This window comes from Penicillium paradoxum (genome assembly GCF_028828445.1).
Source record: "Penicillium paradoxum strain IBT 22861 chromosome Unknown utg000007l_segment0_segment0, whole genome shotgun sequence".
Lineage (NCBI taxonomy): Eukaryota > Fungi > Ascomycota > Eurotiomycetes > Eurotiales > Aspergillaceae > Penicillium > Penicillium paradoxum.
This window is the reverse complement of record NW_026643185.1, coordinates 2660432-2686140: the sequence shown is the minus strand read 5'-3', so window position 1 is coordinate 2686140 and position 25709 is coordinate 2660432. Positions and strand designations below refer to the sequence as shown.

The window sequence follows — 25709 nt, the reverse complement described above, 5'->3', positions numbered from 1 at the left end:
TGATAGGAAGATAAGTAGTTTTCAAAGCCGAAGACAAAAAAAATGATCACTGGGATGACAGATTGAAAGTAGTAGGGTACATAGCTTTCAATGCTGTCTTCTCATGATTGAGCTAGTCCTGATTCGTATTGCTACCAATGGTCGGATCTTGCAGGACCACGGTACATAAGAGCATAATTGAGTTTAAATTTACATAAGTACACCTAATACCCAGGTATTGCGTGCAGGATTGGGCTGAAAGATAAGTGCAGTCTCATTCCATGTTGTCCAAGAATATAAGCCGTTGATAGTCTAACAGGGTCACATTGGCTCAGCGATAGCCTAACTTCTCAGCTGCAACATGCGCCATTGGTGAGTAGTAAACGCTCTGATACACACCGGATCCATCCTCCTTGTATGCGAGCGATATTACATCCATGTTCCCCGACCCACGGCCATCAATCCACGGGCTAAGTTTTGTCAGCATACACATTAGGTGAGACCCCGATTTGCGAAGACTTACAACGTATCCTGCCAATCTTTCATATACTTGTCGGCCTGCTGATTCCATCCAATCCGTCTCCAAAAGGCAATCAGTCGCTCCACAATGGACTTATCGTTTGGCAAGAACTTCCATATCGTGATGTAGAACTGCGGTGCAGGAAGTGCAGCACCAGGTTTGAATGCGGTATTAAAAAGGACGCTGCCCCATCCTGGATTGTATACGGTGAGCTCTTTGTCTTCCTCGCCGGCTTTGATGTCGAAAACAACTTCGTAGAAGATGCGAAGGACATCTACACCCTTAAGCGTCGCTTCGTCTGTTCGCAGGCCACCAAGGGTGTAAAAGTATTTTACCGAATTGAACGACGTTCTGGACGGGCGAATGTAAACCTTGATTCTCGAGCTCTTGCCAGGTTTTACAACGTCAAAATTCAGGCATTCCGCAGACGGCTCGCCGCCAAGGTCAGCCGGGAACGAGCTCATGAAACCGTCCAATACGGCGAGAGCATCCTTGTACAGGTGCCCGACTTTTGGAACGCCTGAAATTACTCTCATGGCGAGTTCCTTTTGCGGGACACCTAATTGTTTGCTCTTCCAATAGAGGAATGGCACACACTTGCCCAGGATTCTCCCACTACGCTCGAAATCGAACGCAAAGAAGATCTGGGGCACCTTACAGTCTGGGAAATCGTGCTGCAGGCGCAGGGCCTCCTTGTCGTCAAACATCAACGCTTCGCGCATGTAGTTGTACACAGTGAGATCGAAATCTGGATCTGCAGCTGCACAGCGCATGATGAGATCATGTGCCGCCTTCTGGTTCAGCGGGTCTTCCGCTGTCCCTGAGCGTGCATCGCTGCACTCGATGGAAAAGCGTACGGCGGTCTCTGTGGTTCCAGTAGTTTTCAAATTGAGGCTGGGCTCATAGTTCGAGCCATCTTCAAGCATGGTGGGCTTCCATGGTCGACCTCCTGGTTGACCATCTGTCTTGAGGGGGATGGGACCCCATGCTGGTAAAACAATGTCGTAGAAATATGCGAGATTCTTATAGTGGAGAGACAATGGGTAATCAGCCTGGAGCATGAGCTTGCTCAGGGTAACGGCGGTAGTATCCCACCAGTAGTTGTCTGTCTTATCAAATAGAAGGCGAGAATGAATAACATCGTGAGGCAGTTGGGATGTGATGGATTCATCTTTCAGTAGCTCCTCAAGAGCAGAGCCAGAGAAGAGACTGCGAGCGGTATCAGCCTTTCGAGGGTGATCGTTGGTGTCATGGTCATTGAGATAATCAGCTCCTTTGCTGTTGGAAGCCATTGCCAATTGTAAGTTTTGCCCAATTGTGTAGAAGAGGAAGTTGTGAATGTTGCGCTATGTAAATTGCATGGCCATAAAAGAACAAGGAAACTCCCTGGGGCTTTTACAGAAAGATGAGGCCCCACCTGAAGGATTCTTCAACGTGTTAGATCATCTTGTTTTTCGTAATTGAGGCTTCCTCACTTATTGCACCATTATCCTCAAGAAACACGGCGTGTCAAAAAGCGTACTTTTCCCGGGATATCGGACAACCTTGCCGTGTTTATGCATCATAATCTCTGCTTACCCTGGCTGCTGCATATAATGATCCTAAAATGGATGCAGAAACAATGGATAGTAAGCTGATGATTTCAGCCAGCTAATGTAGGGGGCCATTTTGAGGGCCAATGAGAAGCTTGGATCTTAGTGGCATGGCCCTGACTCTGCAGCTTTAGACGTGCACTAACAAACCCTAATAAGATACACCGTCCGGTCCCGTGCGCACTGGCCATTCACCGTACGACTATATTCTGGCAGTAATTTCACCTATCAGTCAGCACATCCACTTGACCATATGTTGGCGGGATATGGAACATCCTATATACTGTTATGCCATTGCCGACACAGATTCTGACATTCCACAAAGAGAGGAGAAATCGGATACTAGGTGCTGGTATGGGTATGCGCAAAACGACAGGCGTGAATTTAGGAGGCTCTGTGGAGTAAGCCCACGGAGATTTTAAGGATGCAAGGCCCCCCTGGCGTCCTTTTGTCCCGATCGAACCCCTGCTCTAAAGGGCACGTCCGTTCCTCCGTTCTGAATATAGTTAAAAGATTCTCTCCGTTGATACCACCGAGTCAATATGCATATGGTTCCATTGAGACAAGATTACCTGTGAAGCATGGCGTTGTTGGGGGCGATTTCTACGCGTAAGCCTAGGTCTGTTAGTGAAGGCGTGAAGCTCACAGCGTCTATTTGTGTAGCAAAGTCAAACAAGACTGGCATATTTATTTCAAACCTTCACCCACGTCCATGAGATAAGATATCTTCCAATTGTGCACTTACATTATCCTTTTCTTTCTGCGTATCCGTTTTAGAACACAATGCCTCACGCAATAGAGGATTTAGAGCCTATCGCCATCATTGGCATGGCCTGCAGGTTTCCAGGTGGAGCCAACAGTCCCGAAGAGCTATGGCAGTTGCTCGCGGATGGAAGGTCTGCATGGTCTGAGATACCAGCGGACCGCTACACCTGGAGATCCTTCTATCATCCACATCCCGATGCAGAAGCTGCACACAACCAAACAGGCGGTGGTTATATCGACCGTGACCTTGCAGCCTTCGATGCAGCATTCTTCAACATCCCCGCCGCAGAAGCGAGCGGTCTCGATCCCCAGCAGAGAATCCACCTGGAGACGGCCTATGAGGCATTGGAAAGCGCCGGTCTGCCATTGGATAGTGTGAGAGGTTCAAAGACATCGGTCCATGTGGCCACCGTGAGTCGTGACTATGACCGTAATGCCTATCGAGATCCACAGGATCTGGCCAAGTATCAACTCACTGGTTGTGGAGAGGCTATCACGTCTGGACGCGTCTCATATACGTTTGACCTGAGGGGCCCATGCTTTTCGCTGGATACGGGTTGTTCAGGCAGCTTAGTCGGCCTCCATCTCGCGGTGCAGGGACTACGCTCCAGAGAGACAGATATGGCTCTCGTCGGTGGTACAAATTTGCTGCTTTCGCCAGATATGACGATGGCAATGGGCAAGTTACAGTAAGTAAACGCTTCGGCCGCAAGATCACCCTGGCAGTCAGCTAATCAAGCGATAGTATGCTGAACGATGACGGCAAATGCTATGCTTTCGATAGCCGTGGAAAAGGCTACGCACGATCAGAAGGCGTCTCGACTATTGTCCTCAAGCGTTTGTCCGATGCCATTGATGCTGGGGATCCCATCCGTGCTATCGTTCGAAACACCGGCATAAACCAAGATGGCAAGACCAACGGCATTATGCTCCCCAACTCGCAAGCTCAAGAGGAGCTTATGCGGTCAATTCACCTGAATGCGGGGTTGGACCCGGGTCTGACTACTTATATCGAAGCTCACGGCACTGGAACGCAAGCGGGAGATAACGCCGAGATAAACTCGATTTCCAGAGTTTTTTGCGACGGCGTTAAGAGAGACCAGCCGTTGCTTGTCGGCTCGATCAAGGCAAACTTAGGGCACTGTGAGAGTGCCAGCGGTTTGGCTGGTCTGATTAAGACAGTCATGTCGCTTGAGAAGGGTGTGATTCCAGCTACACCAGATGTACTAAACATAAAGGAAGGGCTAGATCTCAAGAAGCGGAACATTCGGATCCCGACACGACTCGAGCAATGGCCAACCCAAGGGGTTCGAAGGGCAGCTATCAACTCCTTCGGCTATGGCGGGACAAACGTAGCGGCCATCTTGGACAGCTATGAGACCGTACAGCAAAGAAACAGGGCCAATGGACTTCAAGCGATCCGCCCTGTCAATGGTGCTGACGGAGATAAGAGGCAAAGTACCCTCTTTACTGTCTCGGCAAAATCTTCCAAATCCCTCAAGGGCAACCTTGAGAACCTCAGGGAATGGATCAGCTCCCAACCACATGTCGGCCCCGACACACTGAACCAACTTGCATACACTCTCTCGGCGCGGCGCACAAATTTTCCCATCCGCACAAGCTTTCTTGCTAGTACGGTGGAGGATTTCTTAGCCGCAGCTACAAGCGCAGCCGCCAGACAGCCAGAAAAGGCTACTAGCAAGCCCAAGCTCACTTTCGTCTTCACTGGGCAAGGTGCGCAGTGGTATGCGATGGGCCGTGAGCTGCTTCAGACAGATTCGGCCTTCGCGACTTCACTGCGACAATCCGAGAAGATGCTCAAGGCCTTTGGGGTTGACTGGAGTCTACTCGAAATGTTAAGTCGCAGTGAGGAGACCTCTCGGATTAACGAAAGTGAAATATCGCAACCTGTCACTACGGCCCTACAGATAGCACTGGTCGAGCTACTGGAAAGTTTTTCAATTCAACCCGACACCGTAGTAGGACATTCCAGTGGTGAAATCGCAGCTGCATATGTGGTCGGCGCACTGTCGCATGCTGAGGCCTTGTGCGTTTCATTCCATCGCAGCAAAGTCTCGCAATTGGTGAAGCAAGTCATCAATATACCTGGCGGAATGATGGTTACTACCCTTGGCGAAGTCGACGCGCACAAGTACATCGATCGGATTGGCAAGGATCGGTTATCCCTGGCTTGCATCAACAGTCCGAGCAGTACGACCATCTCCGGCGACAAGGATGCTCTCGAAGAGTTGAAAGAGCTTCTGAGCGGCCAATCCATCATGGCAAAGCTTCTTCCAGTTGACGTTGCGTATCATTCGCACCATATGAGAGCTGTGGCAGATCAATATCTCGAGGCTCTACAAGTGATACAAGGTTCCGAGGCCCGTGACGATATTCAGCTCTTCTCATCCGTCACCGGCGGACGGAAAACCTCTGGATTTGGCGCTGCTTACTGGGTGCAGAACCTTGTCTCAACCGTGCGCTTCCCAGAGGCATTATTGGCATCTTGCGACCAGGCTGGTACTGCGTCGCGTTCAAAAGCTCCACCTCATATTTTCTTGGAAGTTGGACCTCACTCGGCACTTGCAGGGCCGGCTAAGCAAATACTGGCATCGGAGCCCAACAAGGTGGACCACAAGTACGTATCTGCCCTTGTACGTGGTAAAAGTGCGCACACAACCGTCCTCACTCTTGCGGGTAAACTATTTGAGTTCGGCTTGGACTTTAGCATTGAAGGTGTCAACAACATGTATGATCGCGCAAACGAGCCTGACATGCTCCTCGACCTGCCCCCATACGCATGGGACTACTCGAACCGATACTGGCATGAATCGCGCCTGAGCAAGGAATACCGTTTCCGAAAGTATCCTTACCATGATCTGCTGGGTTTGAGGCTGATTGGCAGCACGCCACTGGAGCCAATATGGAGAAATATTCTCAGTCTTGACGCGCAGCCATGGCTATCCGAGCATGTCATTGACGGATTCGCCATTCTACCGGGCGCTAGCTTTCTCACTATGGCCATGGAAGCAGCGCGCCAATTGAACGACCAACGAAGTGTTCACAAGATTCAGCGTTTCCACTTGAAAAAGGTGAACTATTCCAAGGCTATCATGATTCCCGAGTCGCCCGGCAAGGTGGAGGTCATGATAAGCCTTTCGGCACAAAGCAATAGTGGGACTACCTCGCAAGAGTCGTCTGGGTGGGAAACCTTTCAGATCACATCTTCGGTTGATGCGGAGACATGGGCTTTGAACTGTGTGGGGCAGATCAAGCTCGAATATGAGTCCGGAGCGAACGAGGTAGATGGAGGTCGTGAGCAATTGCGGGCACTAGCCGATCTCCGAGACCGCCTCTCCCAGACCCAAGCAGCCTGCACTCAGCCGATCAAGCATGAGGCGTTGTATGAGGAAATGCGCCGCAATGGAATCGATTATGGTACAAATTTCGCGACCATTAAAGAGCTGCGCATTGGGGAATGTCAGGCGATTGGGCAAATTGTGATTCCCGACGTAGGACAGTGCATGCCCTCCGGATACCAGCAGCCTCACACTATCCATCCGGCAACATTTGACGGTTTGATGCACATTGTGCTGCCCTTATACTTCCGTCATTGCACCGTTGGCACGGCCATGCTGACCTCTATCGAGGAAATTATTGTGACGGTGAGCCAATTCAGTGTACCCAAACATATGATATCTGAGACATCAACTAATCATCATATTGGTAGGCGAATATGACGACAATACCTGGCAGTCAACTCGACGTATGCGCTGCCCTCTCTCCTTCAGGACCGCGCTCCGGTTCGGTCGACGTAACAGCTTTCCAAAAAGACAGTGAGTCACCCGTTTTGAGTGATATTTTGCAGACATTTGCTGATGGCAGTTTACCTTTAGGTAATGAGCCAATCCCAGTAGTCATTCTGCGTGGCCAGAAGTTCCAAGGCATCGCCACCACCGTGGCATCCGCACCAGCAACATATGTTCCCCGTCCATTGCACAGTGTGCATGAGCCCCTCAGAATGACGATTGCCACTCCGGGAGTAGTCAGCAGCTTATGCTTTGTTGAAGACCAGGACTCCAAGGCTGCCCTGCGGGCGGATGAGGTTGAGATTAAGGCTTTGGCATTTGCCTTAGATGCAGCCGATATCGACATGATCCTTGGCAAAAGTAGTAATTCTACCAGCATTGGAGAGTGTGCTGGTATAATTGCGGCTGTGGGATCTGATTTGGCAAACTCCTTCCAGATTGGCGAGCGAGTCTGTGCCTGGAACACCAGCGTTCCTTTCGCGAGTAGGCAAGTTGGATCATGACTCCACCGTTCTTGCTTTTATGATGACTGAGGCTGACAGCTACTAGGACACGGGTCAAGGCCCCTTTTGTGCAGAGGATACCAGCATCGTGGTCGTTTGGAGCGGCCGCAGCTCTTCCGCAAAACACGTCTCTTGCTTATCACGCCTTACATGACTGTGCTCAGCTCGAGCCGGGCCAGACTGTGCTGGTCAATAATGCACAGGGTGCGCTTGGACAGGCTGTAGCTCTTGTTGCAAGTTTGCTGGGTATCCGGGTGTTAGCAACGGTCAAGACAAACGCGGAAAAAGAGGCACTGGAGTGGTTTGACACTACACGGCCAGTTCATATACTCTATTCCGAGGATTCTGCACTTGTAAAATCATTGTTGCGGTTGACAAAGGGTACAGGTGTCGACGCAGTGCTCAACACATCACCAACACCCATTCAGGCCGAGTTGATTGAATCAGTCAAGGCCTTCGGCACAGTAGTCGATCTTCACCAGCAGCCTGCGCCTTCCACCTTTGCAAATCGTGCGATCAAATATGTCTCCTTCGAAGCAGGTCAGCTTGTCAGGTGTCTTCCCTCAATGGCAAGCTCGGCTTTCAAAACGGTGCTATCTTTGCTACCGGAAGCTTGTGTTGATGGTTGGTTACCTATCACTGCAACGCCCATATCGGAGGTCGCATCGGCTTTCAAGGCGGTGCAAAGTCAGAAGAACATTGGTAAAACGGTGTTGCTTGGGGACGACAATGCGCTCGTCAATGTCAAGGAGGCGGTCGTCCCAGCGACTAGTCTCGCACAAGTGGATCGTATCATCCAGGCCATCAATGACCTCACTGTTTCCCAAGACCAGAAGAAGGCCTTGCTTGCTTTGATCGCACAGTCTGGTGCCACAGACAATGATGTATCGTCTGCGACTGCGAGCAATGAATTATCCTCGCATCCGACCAACAGCAGGGTGAGCATAGAAAGGCGTCTCGCTGCTGTTTCAAGCCTGCAAGAGGCAAGACGCATCGTTTTGGAGGAACAGCTGAAAAAGATATCATCACTTGTATCAGTCAACGCGGAGCAGCTTGACCCTCAGGAACCTCTTGCCGACCTCGGCCTCGACTCGCTGATCGCGATAGAATTCAAAAACTGGCTTGGACGCAGCCTGGGGGCTGATATCAGAGTACACGACATTCTCGATGCTAGTTGTCTTGGAGCCCTGGCGGATTTGGTGGCACGGAAGTCCAAGTTCGTCCCCGGTGATTTGCCAGAAGAATCAGATCAGGCTTCGCCGCCAAAAAGCGCTGTCGATTGGCACACAACACCGATTGGAGGACAACAGACGTCAAAGCTCCAAAAAAGCGAAGAAATTCATGCGGTCGCATCGGAAATGATCGCAAGTGGCACAGTTGACTTCAAAGTTGCTACGAACAGAACAATGAACATTCAAGCGTCGAACCCTGTGGAAAATAGCCCAGTCATGGTGAAAGGCACTCAGTTGCTGTCATCTGAGCGCGAGAATCGCTTTGTCACGAACAACTGTCCAAAGTACCCTTTGCCTTCGTTGGACACGATACTGGACGCATACCTTACTGGTGTCAAATCCTTCGCCACTCCAGAAGAATTCCAAAACACCATTCGTCTGACCGAAGAATTCAAACAGGCAGGCAGCAGGGGTCGTCTCCTTTACGATCGTGCGGTAGCCAGATATGCAAATCCCAAATGTGAGAACTGGGAACATGAATTGCAAGTCCGACGTGGTTTTCTAGACCGCAGAGCATCCCTCGCTCCTTGGACCAACTTTTGGTTCAGTCATCCACTGAGCAAGCTTCAGCATTCACAGGCAGAACGTGCTGCTCTGCTTGCATTCTCAGCCAGCCAGTTCAAATTAAAGCTGAGGGCTGGATTGGTGAAACCAGTCATGCTCAATGAGCAAGAGCTAACAACTGCATACTACCCTTACATTTTCAGCACGGTACGGGTCCCGCACGTGGGAAGTGATGAAATAGAGACCTTTCAAAGTGTCGACCACTGTGTGGTTTTATGGCGAGGCCATGCCTTCAAGTTGAATCTCTCTGTTGGGGGTAGGGCGGCGCTCTTCGAGGACTTCTTGGTCGCCTTCCACTCAATCCTGAGTCAAGATTTGGAACGCTCCAATGTGACGATATTCACGTCCGACAACAGACCATCGTGGGCCAAGGCAAGGCAAGCGCTCCAAAATCTCGATCCGGTGAATGCTGCTAGCATTGCCACTATTGAATCTTCGGCGTTCATAGTTGCATTGGATGAAGCCATGCCTTCAACTGCAACTGAACGAGCAAGGCAGTTCCACTTTGGAGGGGAGAACGATGCAGCTAATCGCTGGCAGGATAAATCAATCCAGTTCGTGGTCTGCAGCAATGGTGCTTCCGGTATAGTAGGTGAGCACACCATGCTAGATGCTCTAACATTGAATGAGTTCTTGGACGATCAAATCAAAGCCATCGCCACATATAAGCCGTTAGACGCTCGCGTGATCCAACAAGAAAGAGCCTTGTCGATAACCTGTCTGCCTCTGAAGACAGACGCTGCGCTCGAAACTCGCATTATCAAAGTGCAAGAAGAGTATGCGGCAAGCACGTCAGGATCCGAACACGCATACCTGCTCTTCGATGGGTACGGCTCAACCTTCTTGCGTGCCCAAAGGTTGTCTCCAAAGAGCGTTTTCCAGATGGTCGTCCAGCTTGCCTCCCTGGCAACATTTGGTTATACGCCCCCATGCTGGGAGACAGTGAACCAAGCGCACTACCATCTCGGGCGCGTCGACATCATCCAGGTCATCGTGCCCGCAGTTGCCACTTTCTTGAAAGTCGCCAGGGACTCTAGAGTCCCATTAGCGCAGCGCCGTGCTCTCCTCGTCGATGCCATTCGGGCGCATGTCAATACCATAAACAAAGCAGGACGAAACCTTGGCTGGGAGCGCAATCTGACCGCTCTGAGAGCGCTGGCAGAGAACCCCGATGAGCTGCCTGAGCTATATAAGGACCCAGTTCATACCAGGGTACGGCCTCGACTGATGATGAGCAATTGCTTCGAAACGGGCATGATGGAGAAGGGATGTCTCTGGAAAGATCCCGAGGCAGTCTGGTCGCATTACGAAGTTTATGATGAGAGGTAAGTGCGCCTCATGGCGATTGAATATCGAACCCGAGCGCTCACTAACTGACGCAGTGTGTACTTCTCGGTCGTAACTTCGCAGGCACACCGCGCAACTTGCTTCTGTGAGAATTTGAAGGAGGCGGCGGAACTGGTCAAACAAATCGTTCTTGCATAAGTAGCAGAAGGTATTACGGCCCAGGAGATAACGCATGAATAGAAACAACTCGGAATATACTCTGTTTTATTTCTCGGGAGGGAATATACGCCCTTCGCAGCTTGAGGAGCGTACCTAAATGGCATAGCCTTGTACAAAAAGGAGGGAGAGTTGTCACTGTGTGTTGGTGGCCGGTGCACAATGGACTACGGGCGACGAGAGGTGCCAATGACGACTTGGATAGTACTTCATAGTGACGTCATCCTCATTGCAGCCTCCTTTTGTACGGAGGACTATATTTTTACATGCTCTGAGTCTCTATGTACCTAGATTGAGTATGAATATAGACGTAATATGCTGCACTTATATTATAGTTCAATTAAAAGATATATTTGAGGTGATTGATCCACCCAACCCACGAGCCTTAACACTAACGTGGATGCATATGTCCAAAAATCATGCAAAATCATAACACGACCAATCTCAAGCAATAAACTGTCCATAAACCTGAATGATAGCTTCCCATCCACCTGGATGATTGAACTCACGAGGGTTGGTCTTCCCATCGAGCACCATGACATCCGTCATGCGCGTGCTGATGGAGTACCAAACGAGATTATGAGGATCATTCGTCACCCGCATCATATTGGTTTGGCAGTTCCCGTTGCAGGGCTCGTTATACAGACCATTCCAATATCCATCGAAGAACGCCCACGCAGCTGAGTTATACAGCGCGATGTTGGATCCACCGTCGACATTGGTGGCTAGCGCCGTGCGGCATTTTTGGTCCTCGCCGGCACACCACGAGAAATCAGGGTCCCCGTATTTGGCGACCGCATTCCATGGTGCTGGTGCTGCTCGGTACTCACCCTGGCCCTGCATATATGGAGTTTCGGTCTGCAACAGCCCTGCGAATACGTTCTCGGCGTTGTGGAAGTTGTAGTTATATAGCCAGTGGTGCTCGGAGCCAGTACCAGTCATCCAGGTGGCTTTGGTAGACTCGACCAAAATACCACGTCCAGTTGAGATGATTGTGAAGATGGAGTCACTATCGAGGTTATGATCGGCGGTCCAGCCCCAGAAGTTCTCGATATATGCAGATGATGTCTCGGTCAGATGCATCACCATGAAAGCGGCCATGCAGTCTTTGGGGTCTTGTGATGTACACCCAGTGGCGACACTGGTGTCAGCGGTGCCTCCAACCATGGCCATCGTGTTCCAGAGGCCGACATCGCCGGGTTCATTGCCTGCGGCGTTGACTTCGATGAGCTTAGCACCTGGTAGGATCTCGCCGACAGCGACTCGGATATCTTGAATTTCAATCACCCCAACGTCGCCTGGATTTCCCAGCTGCATAATTGGTCTTGGATTATCTGAGTCTTTGAATTTCGCGCCATATCCAGAGATGACCGACCATGCTTCTCCGACAATGCGAGTTCCAACTGGCACGAAGATTGTGTCTGAAACTCGATAGACACCGAAGGGGATGTATGTAATCTTGCACGAAGCAGCATTCTCAGCCAAAATTGCGTTCAGTCCTTTGGTATCATCGGTCTTCCCGTCACCCTTAACTGAGTGCTCAGACACAAGCTTTACATTGACAATATCGCCCTTGTCGTGGTTTTGGTAGGTGGGCTGTGGCTTGGTGAAGTATTTGCCTCCCACCAGCAAAGCGGAAGAGCGTTTTGTTTCCCAACTTACTCCAGTCAGGTAGTTATATGGAACTACATTGCCCCATACCCATGTATCAACGTGAGGGGTAGCAGCCAAAGCAACATTGCCCTGGGCGTCGACAGCGATGGCGTTCTCGGTATCATGGTTGAGGTTTTGGATGAGGAACTGGCTATTCCGGAATCCAGAATCGTTGGAGGAGTCATGGAATCTAATCACCGGGCCGCTGTTGACAGCAGTTGAGTCAAGGAGTACCAGACTACCCAGGCCATTCCCGGTCATATCAATACCAGTACCGCAGCTTTCAAAGGTGGCCTGCTGTAAGAGTACAGTCCAGCCACCTGCGGCCTTGAAGGCTGTTCTACAAGACTTGAAATAAACGTTCTTGAAGTTAACCTGCTGGTTGGAATTCTGAATCCCAATGGCGCCGCCAGTAATATGCTATACTCAATTAGGCTTGTGTCTTTCATAGGCTCACTGGTCAACTTACCACATCCGTAACAGCAATGGTTGAACCTGCAATGACGTCAATTCCAATATGACCGGTGGAATGTGTCGGCATGCGGATCTTGACATTCGTCAATCCCGACCCCTGCGCAACTCCCCATTGGAGGGCAGTGAAGTGACGATCTGGCTTGAGGGCTGTAGTATCCAAGATAACATTCTTGATAACCGTTGCAAAGCTGGTTTCCGGATTCCCATTATGCGAGTCGTAACCCATAACGAGATAGTCACCTTTGAATTCCGCCCCAGCTTTCAGAATTGGGGGTTCAACGGGTTTCCAACAATGATGGTGCCCACCGTCAGCTTGAGGGTTGTTTGAAGCTGGTACACGCCCCCTGGGAGATAAACTTGAGCCGGGTACCGTGTGACACCCTGACCTTTGCGGCTCCCGCCGACACCGTCGTCGTCGATTGCCTTTTGAAGCTTTGGAGTTTGATCACCGCTGCCATCGTTTACGACAGAGTAATCCATCACGTTTCGGTAGACAGGGTATTGCGAGCTCTTAGCGTAGGGAGCGAATCCTGCGCCTTTTTCGTTATGGTCTTGCTCGTCCAGCCAGTAGACTTCAGGTACCTGGCTACCAGGCGCAGGGCAGGTCTTGGCCACGGACGACTTGATGTTTTGAAAGATCGGACTAGAGACACTGGTCAGCTTGAGTTGATTTCTCGATAACATGAACCCACACGTACGATTTAGTCGAACTCGCCGATGATGTGGGGACTTTGGTCTGGATCCCGGTTGTTGGCCTAGAACTGCTCTCTGCTTCTGTGATAACAGGCCTATTCGTCCATGAGAGAGTAGATACCCTGGGTGAACCAAGGCCTTGGGTCAACACAGATGTCGTTTGGGATATCACTTCGATTTTGGAACTCGTCGTTGACGACAAAGTAGCTGGCTTTGATAACCCACCCGTAACCTCTGTTGTGGCCTTGGTGGCTGTTGCGAGAGTAGTCGATATGGTTGATGGTATTGTGCTAGTCACGTCTTGGTGTATAGTAGCACCCTCCGGTGGCCCAGTGATACCTGCCAACGACGATGCAAGGGCCCAATCAAACGTGAACTCATCATATGATTTCGTAGGGACAGGCGATGATGAAGAGCCATGCGATGAAGACGAACGCATCAAGTGTATGGGAACAATAGCACCCGATGCTGTAGAGGCAACAGCTGCCAGCGCATACAGAGATGAAAAACCCCTCATGATCGCCCTTCAAATCTAACCTCAACGTCAAATACGGGAATGACGAAGGAAACAGCCGGTGGATCAATGCATGATAAACATATAAGTCCCAGTGCTATGGCTCTTGACAGTTGCCCTGCAGGCTATCTTGGTATGTTCCTAGAAACAAATTACAGGGTACGCAGTATACGGAATGTTCAAACATTTGTCGCTGCGCGTCCAGTGGACTGAGGCAGCCTTGGCGATCGACAACCCTTGCGTGGCCTGGGATCTAGATCTTCTGCAGACTCCCGTAGAATTGATTAGCCTCAGGATGCTGTGTGTGCGTGGACTGGGTCCATTAGACGAAGCTACATCCCAGGCTTGAAGCAGTCTATCATCATGTCTCTACGTAAGCACTTGTAGTCTTTTTGGAATTCATTGACCGATTTACACCCTCTATGGTGTGTTTCGTTGTATCTTGAGATAGAGACAGGATGTGCATCAAATATATCTCAGTACGTTCATCACCCGAATGACTCAATGTCGTTGTTTGGGTGTTGGGACGGCTGTTTGACATGATAATCGCCCAAAAGGCAGAGCGACGACCTCCGTACGCAATGGCCAAACACATGTCCTCAATCTCATGCGACACATCTTCCCTGCTTCCAACCCGAGCCACATGGTAACCGGTGGAATGTCGGGAGCGACAATGTCTCATCTCCTACGTCATCCCTTTCCGTTGCCTAGCGAAGTGATAACACGCCCACATACCAACCCTGCAACCTTGGAACACTTGTTATGTAACAAGGGTAAAATATGCTTGGGATTTATCTGACTGACGCGGTAAAATTGTCGATTAGGCGACACGATGACTTGGGAACGTTGTTTCTCGGACGCATTTGAAATGGATTCGGTCTCAATGGTCTCAATGCTCGCAACACGCGAGGGAAGAGAGTATCTGTCTTTTTAATATTCACAACTCCCTGTTTCCAGTGTCTATATTCGTGTCTATATTCGCAAGTAATAGTGATTCCAGGATTGTCCTCCGGAGTATTGGGGGTTTTAAAGTTGTGTTGGTTAAGTGCTGAAGATATATAGTACAATCGTCCGGACCCAGGCGTCTTGTTGGGGAGCGCGATCAATATATCAGCTCCAACATCGTGGAACTTGCATGAACTTGTAGACGAATTGGAGCAAATTGTGAGTTTCTTCTGTCCTTTCCTATCTACTATGGCTCAGAAGAGGAAAGACTTTGATTCGGTGGGCGCAAACGGGTCTTGAATTTCTATACTACTCCTAATATAAAACCAGGGCAGTCTGGTTTTGTTTTCCAACACTAAGAAACCAGACATTTGAAATTGTTGCCTTTCAACTAGTAATATGCCTCCATTATATACATGAGATCATTTCGTTAGACAGAACACTCGGTGGCGACAGTTATCTAACTCCGACAGTTGCGTGGGATAGATTTCCGATGAGGCGACAACGGACACAAGTTTAGCTCATGACTGGTGGGAAGGCTCTCAATCCCGAGTTGATAATCTCTTACACCTCTCTAATATCTCTAAAATGAACTCTTTGCTGTCGATTCCAGACCATGGGTCGCACTTATACCCCGGTCACGTCTCCGTGAGCTCATTATAGCGACTATGATAGGTAGCCCACTTTGAAATGAGAATCCCGAGGGTTCCAAGGGGAACGGAATTAAAAGCTCTTCACAATAACAGACAAAAGGCATCAACATCTCCCGGCTTGTCTCAGTCAGTACAATCTAGGGCTAGATGTCGACGAAGCCGTGAACCCCGCCCGCCGTCTTCATGCCACGAGGATCAATGCAGAACTTCAACTATGGCTCGGACCCGGACAATCCCAGCTCGTCACAAGAGTCGTTGGAGGCACCGCAAAATACTCCAGAAGATGGCGAGTCACCTATCCGGGTGCATTTTCGATCCAATCAGGATGCCCTGCGAGGGGCTCACCACGAGCCGCCGAGTCAGGGTCTCCACGAAGAATGGGATCATGCTCACTCCCAAGGGCTGCCCCATCGACCAACAATGCCATATTCACATGAGACTGAGGATATTACCGATACGCCCTTGCAGGATCGCGAGTCTCAGCCGAGCGAGACTCAAGGCGGGGACGGTGTCGAGAGGGCAGATCAGCAAAAAGCACAAGGGGAGAAAAAGGAACCCGAGCACCCTCCTCCTGAGCAACTAGGAGCAAGGGAGAAATGGCGGGCGATGGCACGAAATTGGAGAGAGAAAGCCTCCCAGTTGGGTGACCGTCTTGGCCGTCCACAGACCGAAGGAGATGACTTGTCGGCGGGCAAGTATCACGCGGACTGGGCGACGGGTGGTGCAGCTGCCTTGTCCGACATGACCGATAACAAGCATAAAAGTGAAGAAGACAAAAAGCGGCACCAGAAAGGGAGCAGTTCTGAGGCTCACCGTATGGTGCGGGATCTGACCCAAGACCATTCCCAGAAACGTCGCAAAGGTCGCGGGAAGCCTTATCCGCACGCGGGAAACGAATTCCAAAACGAGGAAAATGAGACTGGAGCAGATGCGAGCTTGAGATATCGCTCTGGCGGTGGTGGTATTCTGTCGCAGTTGATCAAATTGAACGGGGGCCAGCAGGGCCAGCAGGGTCAGCAGGGTCAACAACCAGGTGGTGAAAATCAGCCTCGAAAATCAACTTCTTCTGACTCGTTGCGCAGCACCGAATCCGCACCCGCTGCCGGAGGCGGGAAGCCCAAAAAACAAAAGCCTGTGAAATGGTATAAAAAGCCCCAAAACACGTCCACCTCCACCTTGATTGGAGGGACAGCGGAGTCTTTCAGTGGTGCAAGCACTCCCGTTTCAAGCGAAGTTCTATCGCAGGCCTCCCAGCGACGCAATAAGGAAGGCGGCGGCGATGCTGCTCTGGCTGGTGGTGGGAACCGACAGATGCGACTTGAGGATGAAATTCGCGTAACAGTGCACATTGCCGAGATTATCTGTCGACAACGATATATCATGCAGCTGTGCAGAGCGTTGATGTTGTTTGGCGCTCCTACGCATCGACTTGAAGAGTACATGCAGATGACCTCAAAGGTTTTGGAGGTCGACAGCCAATTTCTCTATTTGCCAGGCTGCATGATTATGTCGTTCGATGACCCTTCCACCCGCACAACGGAGGTGAAGCTGGTTCGCGTGGCTCAGGGAGTCGATCTTGCTCGCTTATCGGACACCCATCTCATTTACAAAAATGTCATTCATGATGTGATCGGCATTGAAGAAGCTGTAACTGAGCTTGATACCATTGTGAAGAAAAAGCCTCGGTATGCTAAATGGATTGTTGTTTTGGTATATGGTCTGGCCACTGCCACGGTTGGGCCTTTCGCCTTCAGCGCCAGACCGATTGATATGCCGATCATTTTTCTAAATGGGATTCTTGTTGGCCTGATGCAACATGTTGCTGCACCTCGCTCGGTGTTATATTCAAATGTCTTCGAAGTGACATCGACCGTGGTGACCTCCTTTCTCGCCCGGGCCTTTGGTAGCATCGCACTTACAGTGGTGGATGGTAAACCACAGTATCTGTTCTGCTTTTCTGCCATAGCCCAAGCTTCGATTGCCTTGATTTTACCGGGATTCTTGGTGCTGTGTAGCAGCTTGGAGCTCCAGTCGCATCAGATCATTGCCGGCTCGATTCGAATGGTGTATGCGATCATCTTTTCTTTATTTATCGGATATGGCATCACCGTCGGCACGACGGTCTACGGGTTGATGGACAACGCTGCCGTCTCAGATACCTCCTGTCCGTCAAAGGGAGCGTTTAAGAACCCCTACGTTCAACGGTTCCCATTTGTCGCGGTCATGACAGTCTGGCTCTTGATCATCAATCAAGGAAAATGGAAACAGCTCCCACCCATGAGCATCATCGCGTTGTCGGGTTACATTAGCAACTACTTCAGTACGAAGAAACTGGGATCGAATTCTCAGGTGGCAAATACGGTCGGGGCGTTTACCATTGGGATTATGGGAAACTTGTACAGTCGATTTTGGCATGGCCACGCTGCAACCGCTATTCTACCTGGCATTTTCATTCTCGTGCCATCTGGACTTGCCGCAACTGGCTCCCTCATCACCGGTGTACAGTCTGCAGATGAGATTCGACAGAATGTGTCGTCTCATGGTGCTGCTAGTTCGGCTCCCGGGGCTGGCCTGTCATCCAACAGTTCTGTGTTCAGTCTAGGATTTGGTATGATCCAAGTTGCTATCGGCATTACTATCGGTTTGTTCATATCTGCACTGGTGGTTTATCCGTACGGCAAAGCCCGTAGCGGTTTATTCAGTTTCTAAGGTGCTGGTCTTCATGGCGCTGGAGATTAGTTGTTGGGATCGTGTTGATACTGTGACACTATGATGATGTATGCAATAGAACTACCAAATATACGTAAGTGTGCTGCGCCTGATTGGGGAAAGTAGCATTCTGCTTTAGGCAACTCCCGCTGTCACCTAGATTACTCTACGTCCTAAACACGTCCACTCCAGAGTATGTATGTTGTAGAATAGTAGGAGTTCACTTTCCATTTCCTTCACAACATCACATTTCAAGACAACCAGCACGACCAAAAGACCATTTACATCTAGATCTACAGATATGCTATTTTCTACCGTCAAGAGAGGACTTGGCAAGGGGATGCAGTCCTTAACAAGTCCCCGAGAAATTAGCACTTTCACACCCCGGTCACTATTTTGGGCTCCCTTCATCCTAGGGAATATCATGACTGCAAGAGTAATAGATCGGGAAGGAAATCCCGACGTTCTCATTCGGCGAGAATAAAACCTTTGCAAGAATCTGACAGCGATATGGCGTGCTGTTGGAAGTCAAAAATTCCCTAAACACACTGCCCACATACTACTTCAGCTATTTTATCGTTCTTTCTATTTTCTCACTGGATGGATGCGATGGAGCGCCCGCTTTGCTTGTGAGTACTTCTCGGATTGGCAGGCTCATTTACCATATGCGCATTTGATGGGTTTGCGGTCAAGGATTCAGTTTACGCTTTTGCTGATCTTGGAACTCAAAAAAGGTCTTTCGACATTGAGTCTGAAATATGCTTCATCCTTGCGACCTTCGTGAGAGCGTGGAGATTCAGTGACTGCGGAGATATATGCACCAGGATCTCCAGGGCAAACATACAACAGACAGAGCAGAGAGGAATCACTAACTTGATTGCATGGACTATCCCACCTTCCAAAGTCCTTCCAGCTGGCGCTTTGCTCCCAAACATGAGCAACCTGCAATATCGTCTGCTCATCGTGCCACTTGCCCCGAGAGGATTATCCGCCGGCCGAGGAAAGCGTATATTTTGCCTGGGGATGGTTGTCTGGTCCGGTTTGGGTTGATGATCTGCCAGGGGACTCAGAAATCGGGCCTTCAACTGTATCTGAGAACCACGCCCACTTACCTTCCATCGCTGCGACAAGCTCCAATGTGTTCTGCGTACGCGCAAGAAGCGCTTCATAGTCTCCAATCTCATGCTCGGTGATCTCGAATGAGAGTCCTTTAGTTAGCGCGCTGACCTCTCCTCGAGTTGGTGTCATGATCGGTGTTGTCTACTGGCCCACGAAGTCCGGAAGGCTTGGGTGCAGTGAAACTTATCGAATTGCACTTATGTGCACCGCGTAACTACAACCGTCGCTCAAGTTCCAACTCCTTCCTCATCGTCGTTAGGGATTGAGCCTCAGCATGGAGATCCAATAGTACCTTCGAAGTTCAACCAACAGTATCTTCGTCAACTGCCCGAGTCATTGAGTGGAGTAATGTTGATCAAATCCCGGCAATTCCTGCGTCGGAGGCACCGACGGATGGACCGAACCCCTGCTTGATAACGGATATCAACAAAGATAATGTGAGGCAGCAGCTCGGTGGTTTGATTGTAATTGCCAAAAGTCTCTATTTCCCTCAAAGAATTTATCAACTTTTGGGGTTTGCAACTCGTTTCACAATGGTTTACATCAATCCAAAATAGACCTCCTCACCAGCCCGCAAAGCCCAAAGCCCAACCCGCCCCAATCTACAAATGGGCTGGGCTTTGGGCCCGGTCCCTGGGCCCATCGATGGTCTGTGGAACTAGGGTAGAAGCCCAATAGGCTTCAAACAATATAAAGATGCCAATGATTGGCAGATACATAAGTAATGCAGACTTTTCTGGTATATTTCTAGAGGCCCGTCAGTAACAGCGAGCGAAAATCTGTGTACAAAAAAGCATATCTCCGATTGTAAATATACGGAACGTCTGTACTTGCAAATCGAAATACTGAAAGGATCTCTACAGCAGATTTTGAATAAAAAGAAGCCCAAATGGCTTATGCTGGAACACGTGGGCCAACGCTTCTCCAGAACTCACAACGCTTACCACGGCCACCTTCCCACTTTGCTGCATCTGCCAAGCTGAACTCATTTGTGACACCGGGTCCTTCGCGAATCCAGTAAGACAGATGATCAGTAACTTGCTGGTAGGATGTAGTTCCACCCGTGGTATTCAAGTTCATTAGGACAGGGGATCTGTCATTCCATTTTGGCCAGGTTATATCTCCATCTGCACCTTCAGGAACGGTAGAGTTGTCTGTACCGCCCTTCGCATCTATTACAGAGATAACTGGAGTATCATTGATGATGAAATTTCCCCAAATCTTCTGGAATGCGTGGATGAAACTGCGAGTTGGCGTAGTCGCCCCAACAGAGAAGTACGCGGTCAAATCTGCACCATGGTACGCAGGGGTGACGGAGAATTGATATTTCCAACTCTCCTTGGCATGGCCTCCGGCGAACGCATCCGCAAGCCAATAAGAAGGACAGCCAAAGCTTGATTCGGCAAATATGTCAAAGACTGTCTGCTGAAGACCAGTTGCCATTTCTGATTGGTTCACAGCTGTTGGTCCACGATCACCTAGTGTATCGTATCGGGGACCGGTGTTCTCGGGAGAGCTGGCTCGGACTCCATATTCATTCATCAGGCGAGAATAATCACTGGGGTAAAAGAAAGGGAAAGTGGAGTGGATGTAATCTAGGAAGTCGACAGTGCTGTTCACAAATGGGGGACTAAGCGGAACACCCTCATTGGCATTGTTCTGAGAGAGTTAGCGCCATGAAGCCCGATATTTTGACACGATGATTCAGTGCAATGAACCTACCCCGGATAAAACGCGCTGGCCGCTGACTTTCTTCTTATGTAACTGCTTTGATGGTAGTTCCTGAATGAAATCGCCATCAACCACAGGTAGGAAGGCCCAAGTACCCCATGCTCCTGAGATAGAGACATTTGCACTGGCGTATTGCAGGGTCTCGGTGTCAGCATTGACAAGGCAGTCAAATACCGCTCCTTCGGGCATATAACGCTTCTTGGAACACCCCGCTCGTGCGGCAAACTGTCGATAGTGACTTGTCGGGATGTCACCATCGTACTGGTACAAGGTCGAGCTATACGGGCTAGCGGCAATAATCTATTCAAGTTAGCCATGCTGTCCCCGATTTCATGGCACTATAACTTTACGTTATTGAATAAACGATCCTCACGACCACCATAAGCCATTGATTGCAGTACCACTGAGCTTGCTCCAGAAGATTCACCGGCAATCGTGACTCGGGAGGCGTTGCCGCCAAATTCTGCGATATGCCCCTGGACCCATTCGAGGGCGAACCGCATATCGAGCAGCCCGGCATTCGTCTTCCCGTACTTGTGTACGTCCTCTGATGACAAGAAGCCAAAGGCCCCCAGTCTGTACTGGATCATAACTGCGATGAATCCATTGTTGTTGGTATTGATCCACTCACTGGGGTCGTATTCGGCCCCAAAAAGCGCATATCCGCCACCATCTATAATTCCTTAGAACATGTGCTTTTGGTCGAGTCTCTGGGTACTCCACTTGCGCATAAACTTACGAATCCAAACCATGACAGGGAGATCCTTGGCCCCGGGTGGAGCATACAAATTCAAGAACAAGCAATCCTCATCGCCCAGCGCTGAATTGAAGCCGTATATTTCTGGAACCTTTGCAGCACCGGACTGGGGGCAGACTGGGGGCTGTTCAGTGGCAGATTGAATCGATGTCCTGTTCACTGGAGGGGCCTGTGGTGCCTGCCATCGTAGCTTCCCAAGGGGAGGGGCAGCATATCGAATCCTGTTTACACAGTAAGTGACCTTGCAATGGAACGCTTAGTACACTCCAATACGGTATATTTCTCACCCTTTGAAGATATTAAGGTTATAGATGTTGTCATGATATCCCTCATAGCTAGCGTAGCCCAAATCAACTACTGGGCTCGGTTTTTGGACTGCGACAGCCAGAGCACCTGGGGCAGTGGCGAGAGTCAGAAGAACAAGGCCGCCTATTCGAGCTGCGAAACCCATGCTAACTTTCCCGTACTCTCTACAGTTGTTGGGACAGCGGTGCGAATGAGAGGGAAGAGGGGAAGCGGGTGTCCTTTTTATTGGCTCAAACGACAGGCGAACATGCCGGTCACAGCCCCTTAGGAACTTGCATTTCCCGCAGGGCTAATGTACCCTAGGTGATCCGTAAGCGAGAGCACGCCAAGTGATATTTCAAGGATCTAAGCTTTGACCCGAGCGGGTCACCCCGAGACCCGTTGTTTCTTGATCCCCTAACCGTGGAAATAAAGGGGGGTTGATATGACATGGTTAACAACATGCCTCCTGAATGGTTGGTGCGGGTAGTGTCAAAGCTATCATACCATCTATAGTTATTGAAGTGAATTCGAAACGTTCCCCTTGATCTCTCAGCATCCATAGTCAATATCCACCGTTTCAATATGTATCGAGGACACAAAAGTACCATGGGGGCCTAGGTCAGCTCCTGACTATCCATGGACGTTGTACGGAGTAGTAATAGAGCAAACTAAGCATGTAAGGATCAATATTTACCAGGGTATATCCCTAATACGGTCGGGGCTTTTTAAAGAACTCCTCTCCTTTGAATTCTTTCTCTTCTTGACTCCTTTGGATCCTCTTCATAGACTGGTCTATTCGCTAGTACTTTCACACCAGAATGGCGAACGAAGTCATTCTCAACGCATCGCTGGTCACCACCGTGAATATATGTTATTCGATTCCTATTCCAGTCATGATTTTGCTCACCGGGCTGCGGCTCTTCGTGGTCCTAAGACCCTCATCTAAAGATCACATACATTTCGATGATTATATGATAACTATTTCCACGGTTTGTGCCAATTTCTTTTTTTTCCTGTCTTGACCTTGCCTTTGATGCCCTTCGCACTGGTTTTAATCTCCTTAAGATCTTGGGTTTTCTAACGTTCCTACTTATTATAGGCAACATCAGTTGGTATGTGTATAGGTAGCTTGGTCTATGGTAAGTTGTTACGAGAGGATATATGTGCAATGCAAATCGCGTATGACACTGATCTATACTGAACCTTGAAACCTGATGACATTTAGGACCACTCTATAACTTCAATCGACCTCAAGCTACTCTCCCTACCTATCAAGGTCACGCTTTCTTACTGGTGATTTGAACATATTCACTATATCAAGTTACATACTGACCATGTACTCTTAGGGAAAATATATGTTGAGTCATTTCTATGCCTGTGCTATCACCAGCATTAAGCTTTCGATCCTTGGACTATACTATCGCCTGTTCAGCACCATGGTCTTCCGCCGAGTCGTCATTGGTACAGCGGGCTTTATCATTTGCTGGCTTGCAGCCATGGAGATTAGCCTAGGACTACAGTGTATCCCAATTGAAAGATCATGGAACTCGGATGTTAAGGGAAAGTGTATAAATTTGGCAGCATTCTCCTACTTCGCTAACATTACAAACCTGATCACCGACATATGGGTGTTCCTCCTTCCCCTGCCGATTATCTTCGGATTACACGCCACTCGAAAGCGAAAATTTGAACTTGCGGGTATTTTTACCATTGGTCTATTGTAAGTTATCCTCCTCGCTCTTTGTAATTGTCCTATAACCTGTGTAGCACGTGTGCCATTACACTTGCCCGGTTGATCGTCCTGGTCTTACAAGAGTCGCCAGACCTCACCTGTACATCCAAGTAAAGTTTCCTCCCGATCCAATGTCCATGTAGCTAATGGAGACATTAGGGGCTAGTATTCCATTTGGAATTATGTCTGTATACGAACTACTTTGTGGAATCGCTTGTGCGAATCTCCCATTTCTATACAGACTAGCCAGGAAGTCCTTCAAGAGACCTTCCTCTCGCCATCTTTCACATAGAGGGGAATCGGCGTCCAGGGCCGGATACAGAGCTAGGCAGAATAGCTCAAAAGGAAACAGAAGATCGCCGAGTATGTGCAGTGAAGGGACGATGCTTTCACGGAATGGAAATGATTCGGCAATGTCGATTGAGACACGATCCGACCTGATTCCTGATATAGAGCTATCCGCAGTGAAACGGTCGTATTCCATATCTCAATCAGATAGCCAGGAAAAAGCAGAGAAGTGAATTATCAATCAATAAAAAGGCACATTGATGGAAGGAAGCGATGTTTTGCAGAGAAACAAGTAGCCTCTCAGAAACGACAGGGCAAAGTCCGAAACGGAATACGATAGAGTTACAACTAACTAATTGCAAGGTTAGGTGACTACCTAGGTAGAATATAGCCCAGCATCTCTCAGGGCGCTTTATTACTTATGTTTCTTCCAAGGAACATTCAAAACTTTGTTATGAAATGAAACTCATTCATTAGCCTCATATCTGGCGCTCCCATTGTGAACAGGAACCTTCCCTGGCCGACGGTTATTACGAGTGGAAAGACGGCCATTTCGAGCGCTGAAAGTGGTCATTTTCGGCTTCTCTTTCCCAGGTTCTCAAATTATAGTAGTCATTGAACTAAATGCTTGAGTGTTCTCCAAAGGATTCTTGGTAAGCCATATTTCACCAATGTAGAGGGTCTCCCATGTTGGTTTTGGCATAATGATGCGAGAGCAACACGAATCTATATTTCGACAAAAGGATAAAACCAATTGTTTGACTCAAGCACCGGAAGCGAATCGGGGCAGAATTCATCGATATGATCCTGCAGCGCAATGCTACTCATGACCTTGGACGTTCCACCCTCCTTAGCGGTGCGACGGCACAGAAGAGCCACCACATCCGCCGAATCCTAGTGGAAGTCAAGACCGGCGTTGGTGTTGTATCCACGGCCATCCTTGACCTTATAGCTACCTGCCGAATCTCGGACATCGTTGATGACTTCTCTGGCGCGGTTCTGAGTGCGACCGACGCCCATGTAAAGTCCCATGCCCCAGTAAGCCACACGCATCTCTGCTTTTTTCCATTGATCGACTGGAAAGCCCTTCACAAGACACATGCCCCAACGGCCTTAGGTTGCAGCGATGGCTGTTTCGAGTGCCTTCTTCGATGAATCGGGGACTGGGTAGTCGGCTTGCGTCATATCAAGAAGAGGGTTGGGGTATTTCTTTGTATACGCAAGTGCCGTTTGAAAACCTTCAACTTCCTCGGGAGTCAGGCGCAGAATATATGAGCGATCACTTTCGACGTCTTGCGCCTTCCATGCTTGAGGTTGTCCAATCGACATCGAATGCGAACGGGTCATAGAGATGTCTGAACGGTAGAATTGTGGTTCGAATGAGCAGCTCTTAAAGTCGTGAAGTCGTAAAGACCCTGGTTGTGGTAGAAATCCGCTCGGTCCTGCGTACCTCAGTCATTTTTCTTAAATTATTAGTTACGCTCCATAATGGCTCCATTGCTGCCAGCGAATCTCCACACAGCAACGAGCATTCCGATGCTCACGGTCCCGCGAGTCCAGGGTTTAGTGTGTGTACCTTTTCCTGGATGAGACAGTGCCCAGATATAATTACCGGAGGCTCCGTATATCCTCATTTTGCGGTCGTGGATGATCCAAAGGGTCAAGCCCGATGGAGTGGCAGATAAA

The 25709-nt window shown here is 49.5% G+C and overlaps 12 protein-coding genes across 12 annotated transcripts; 5 read left to right on the top strand and 7 right to left on the bottom strand.

Annotated features, from left to right (window-relative positions):
• Positions 1–310: 310 nt before the first annotated feature.
• Positions 311–1791, bottom strand: N7457_008544 (aromatic prenyltransferase; the record flags this gene model as incomplete). Its single annotated transcript, XM_057179587.1, has 2 exons — positions 311–449; positions 503–1791. The coding sequence occupies 2 exons, from the start codon at positions 1789–1791 to the stop codon at positions 311–313; spliced, it is 1428 nt and encodes a 475-aa protein (XP_057027973.1).
• A 1083-nt stretch (positions 1792–2874) lies between these two features.
• N7457_008543 (type I polyketide synthase) lies at positions 2875–6360 on the top strand (the record flags this gene model as incomplete). The annotated part of the gene is made up of 3 exons (XM_057179586.1): positions 2875–3545; positions 3602–6259; positions 6342–6360. The coding sequence occupies 3 exons, from the start codon at positions 2875–2877 to the stop codon at positions 6358–6360; spliced, it is 3348 nt and encodes a 1115-aa protein (XP_057027972.1).
• Positions 6361–6380: 20 nt separating this feature from the next.
• On the top strand, positions 6381–10449 carry N7457_008542 (ketoacyl-synt-domain-containing protein; the record flags this gene model as incomplete). The annotated part of the gene is made up of 5 exons (XM_057179585.1): positions 6381–6521; positions 6587–6692; positions 6753–7148; positions 7208–10289; positions 10347–10449. 5 exons carry the CDS (start codon positions 6381–6383, stop codon positions 10447–10449), a joined length of 3828 nt encoding a protein of 1275 aa, XP_057027971.1.
• A 462-nt stretch (positions 10450–10911) lies between these two features.
• Positions 10912–12820, bottom strand: N7457_008541 (glycoside hydrolase family 55 protein; the record flags this gene model as incomplete). The annotated part of the gene is made up of 2 exons (XM_057179584.1): positions 10912–12540; positions 12590–12820. The coding sequence occupies 2 exons, from the start codon at positions 12818–12820 to the stop codon at positions 10912–10914; spliced, it is 1860 nt and encodes a 619-aa protein (XP_057027970.1).
• A 35-nt stretch (positions 12821–12855) lies between these two features.
• Positions 12856–13804, bottom strand: N7457_008540 (Pectin lyase fold/virulence factor; the record flags this gene model as incomplete). Its single annotated transcript, XM_057179583.1, has 2 exons — positions 12856–13237; positions 13293–13804. The coding sequence occupies 2 exons, from the start codon at positions 13802–13804 to the stop codon at positions 12856–12858; spliced, it is 894 nt and encodes a 297-aa protein (XP_057027969.1).
• Positions 13805–13900: 96 nt separating this feature from the next.
• Positions 13901–14150, top strand: N7457_008539 (uncharacterized protein; the record flags this gene model as incomplete). Its single annotated transcript, XM_057179582.1, has 2 exons — positions 13901–13934; positions 13960–14150. 2 exons carry the CDS (start codon positions 13901–13903, stop codon positions 14148–14150), a joined length of 225 nt encoding a protein of 74 aa, XP_057027968.1.
• Positions 14151–15582: 1432 nt separating this feature from the next.
• N7457_008538 (threonine/serine exporter family protein) lies at positions 15583–18108 on the top strand (the record flags this gene model as incomplete). The annotated part of the gene is made up of 1 exon (XM_057179581.1): positions 15583–18108. The coding sequence occupies one exon, from the start codon at positions 15583–15585 to the stop codon at positions 18106–18108; it is 2526 nt and encodes an 841-aa protein (XP_057027967.1).
• A 984-nt stretch (positions 18109–19092) lies between these two features.
• Positions 19093–19356, bottom strand: N7457_008537 (Amidase; the record flags this gene model as incomplete). The annotated part of the gene is made up of 2 exons (XM_057179580.1): positions 19093–19193; positions 19221–19356. The coding sequence occupies 2 exons, from the start codon at positions 19354–19356 to the stop codon at positions 19093–19095; spliced, it is 237 nt and encodes a 78-aa protein (XP_057027966.1).
• Positions 19357–20121: 765 nt separating this feature from the next.
• On the bottom strand, positions 20122–22166 carry N7457_008536 (putative carboxylesterase; the record flags this gene model as incomplete). The annotated part of the gene is made up of 5 exons (XM_057179579.1): positions 20122–20886; positions 20950–21258; positions 21309–21631; positions 21698–21936; positions 22003–22166. The coding sequence occupies 5 exons, from the start codon at positions 22164–22166 to the stop codon at positions 20122–20124; spliced, it is 1800 nt and encodes a 599-aa protein (XP_057027965.1).
• Positions 22167–23439: 1273 nt separating this feature from the next.
• N7457_008535 (uncharacterized protein) lies at positions 23440–23849 on the top strand (the record flags this gene model as incomplete). The annotated part of the gene is made up of 2 exons (XM_057179578.1): positions 23440–23723; positions 23771–23849. The coding sequence occupies 2 exons, from the start codon at positions 23440–23442 to the stop codon at positions 23847–23849; spliced, it is 363 nt and encodes a 120-aa protein (XP_057027964.1).
• Positions 23850–24749: 900 nt separating this feature from the next.
• On the bottom strand, positions 24750–25076 carry N7457_008534 (Taurine catabolism dioxygenase TauD/TfdA; the record flags this gene model as incomplete). The annotated part of the gene is made up of 2 exons (XM_057179577.1): positions 24750–24917; positions 24969–25076. 2 exons carry the CDS (start codon positions 25074–25076, stop codon positions 24750–24752), a joined length of 276 nt encoding a protein of 91 aa, XP_057027963.1.
• Positions 25077–25136: 60 nt separating this feature from the next.
• Positions 25137–25352, bottom strand: N7457_008533 (uncharacterized protein; the record flags this gene model as incomplete). The annotated part of the gene is made up of 1 exon (XM_057179576.1): positions 25137–25352. The coding sequence occupies one exon, from the start codon at positions 25350–25352 to the stop codon at positions 25137–25139; it is 216 nt and encodes a 71-aa protein (XP_057027962.1).
• Positions 25353–25709: the final 357 nt, after the last annotated feature.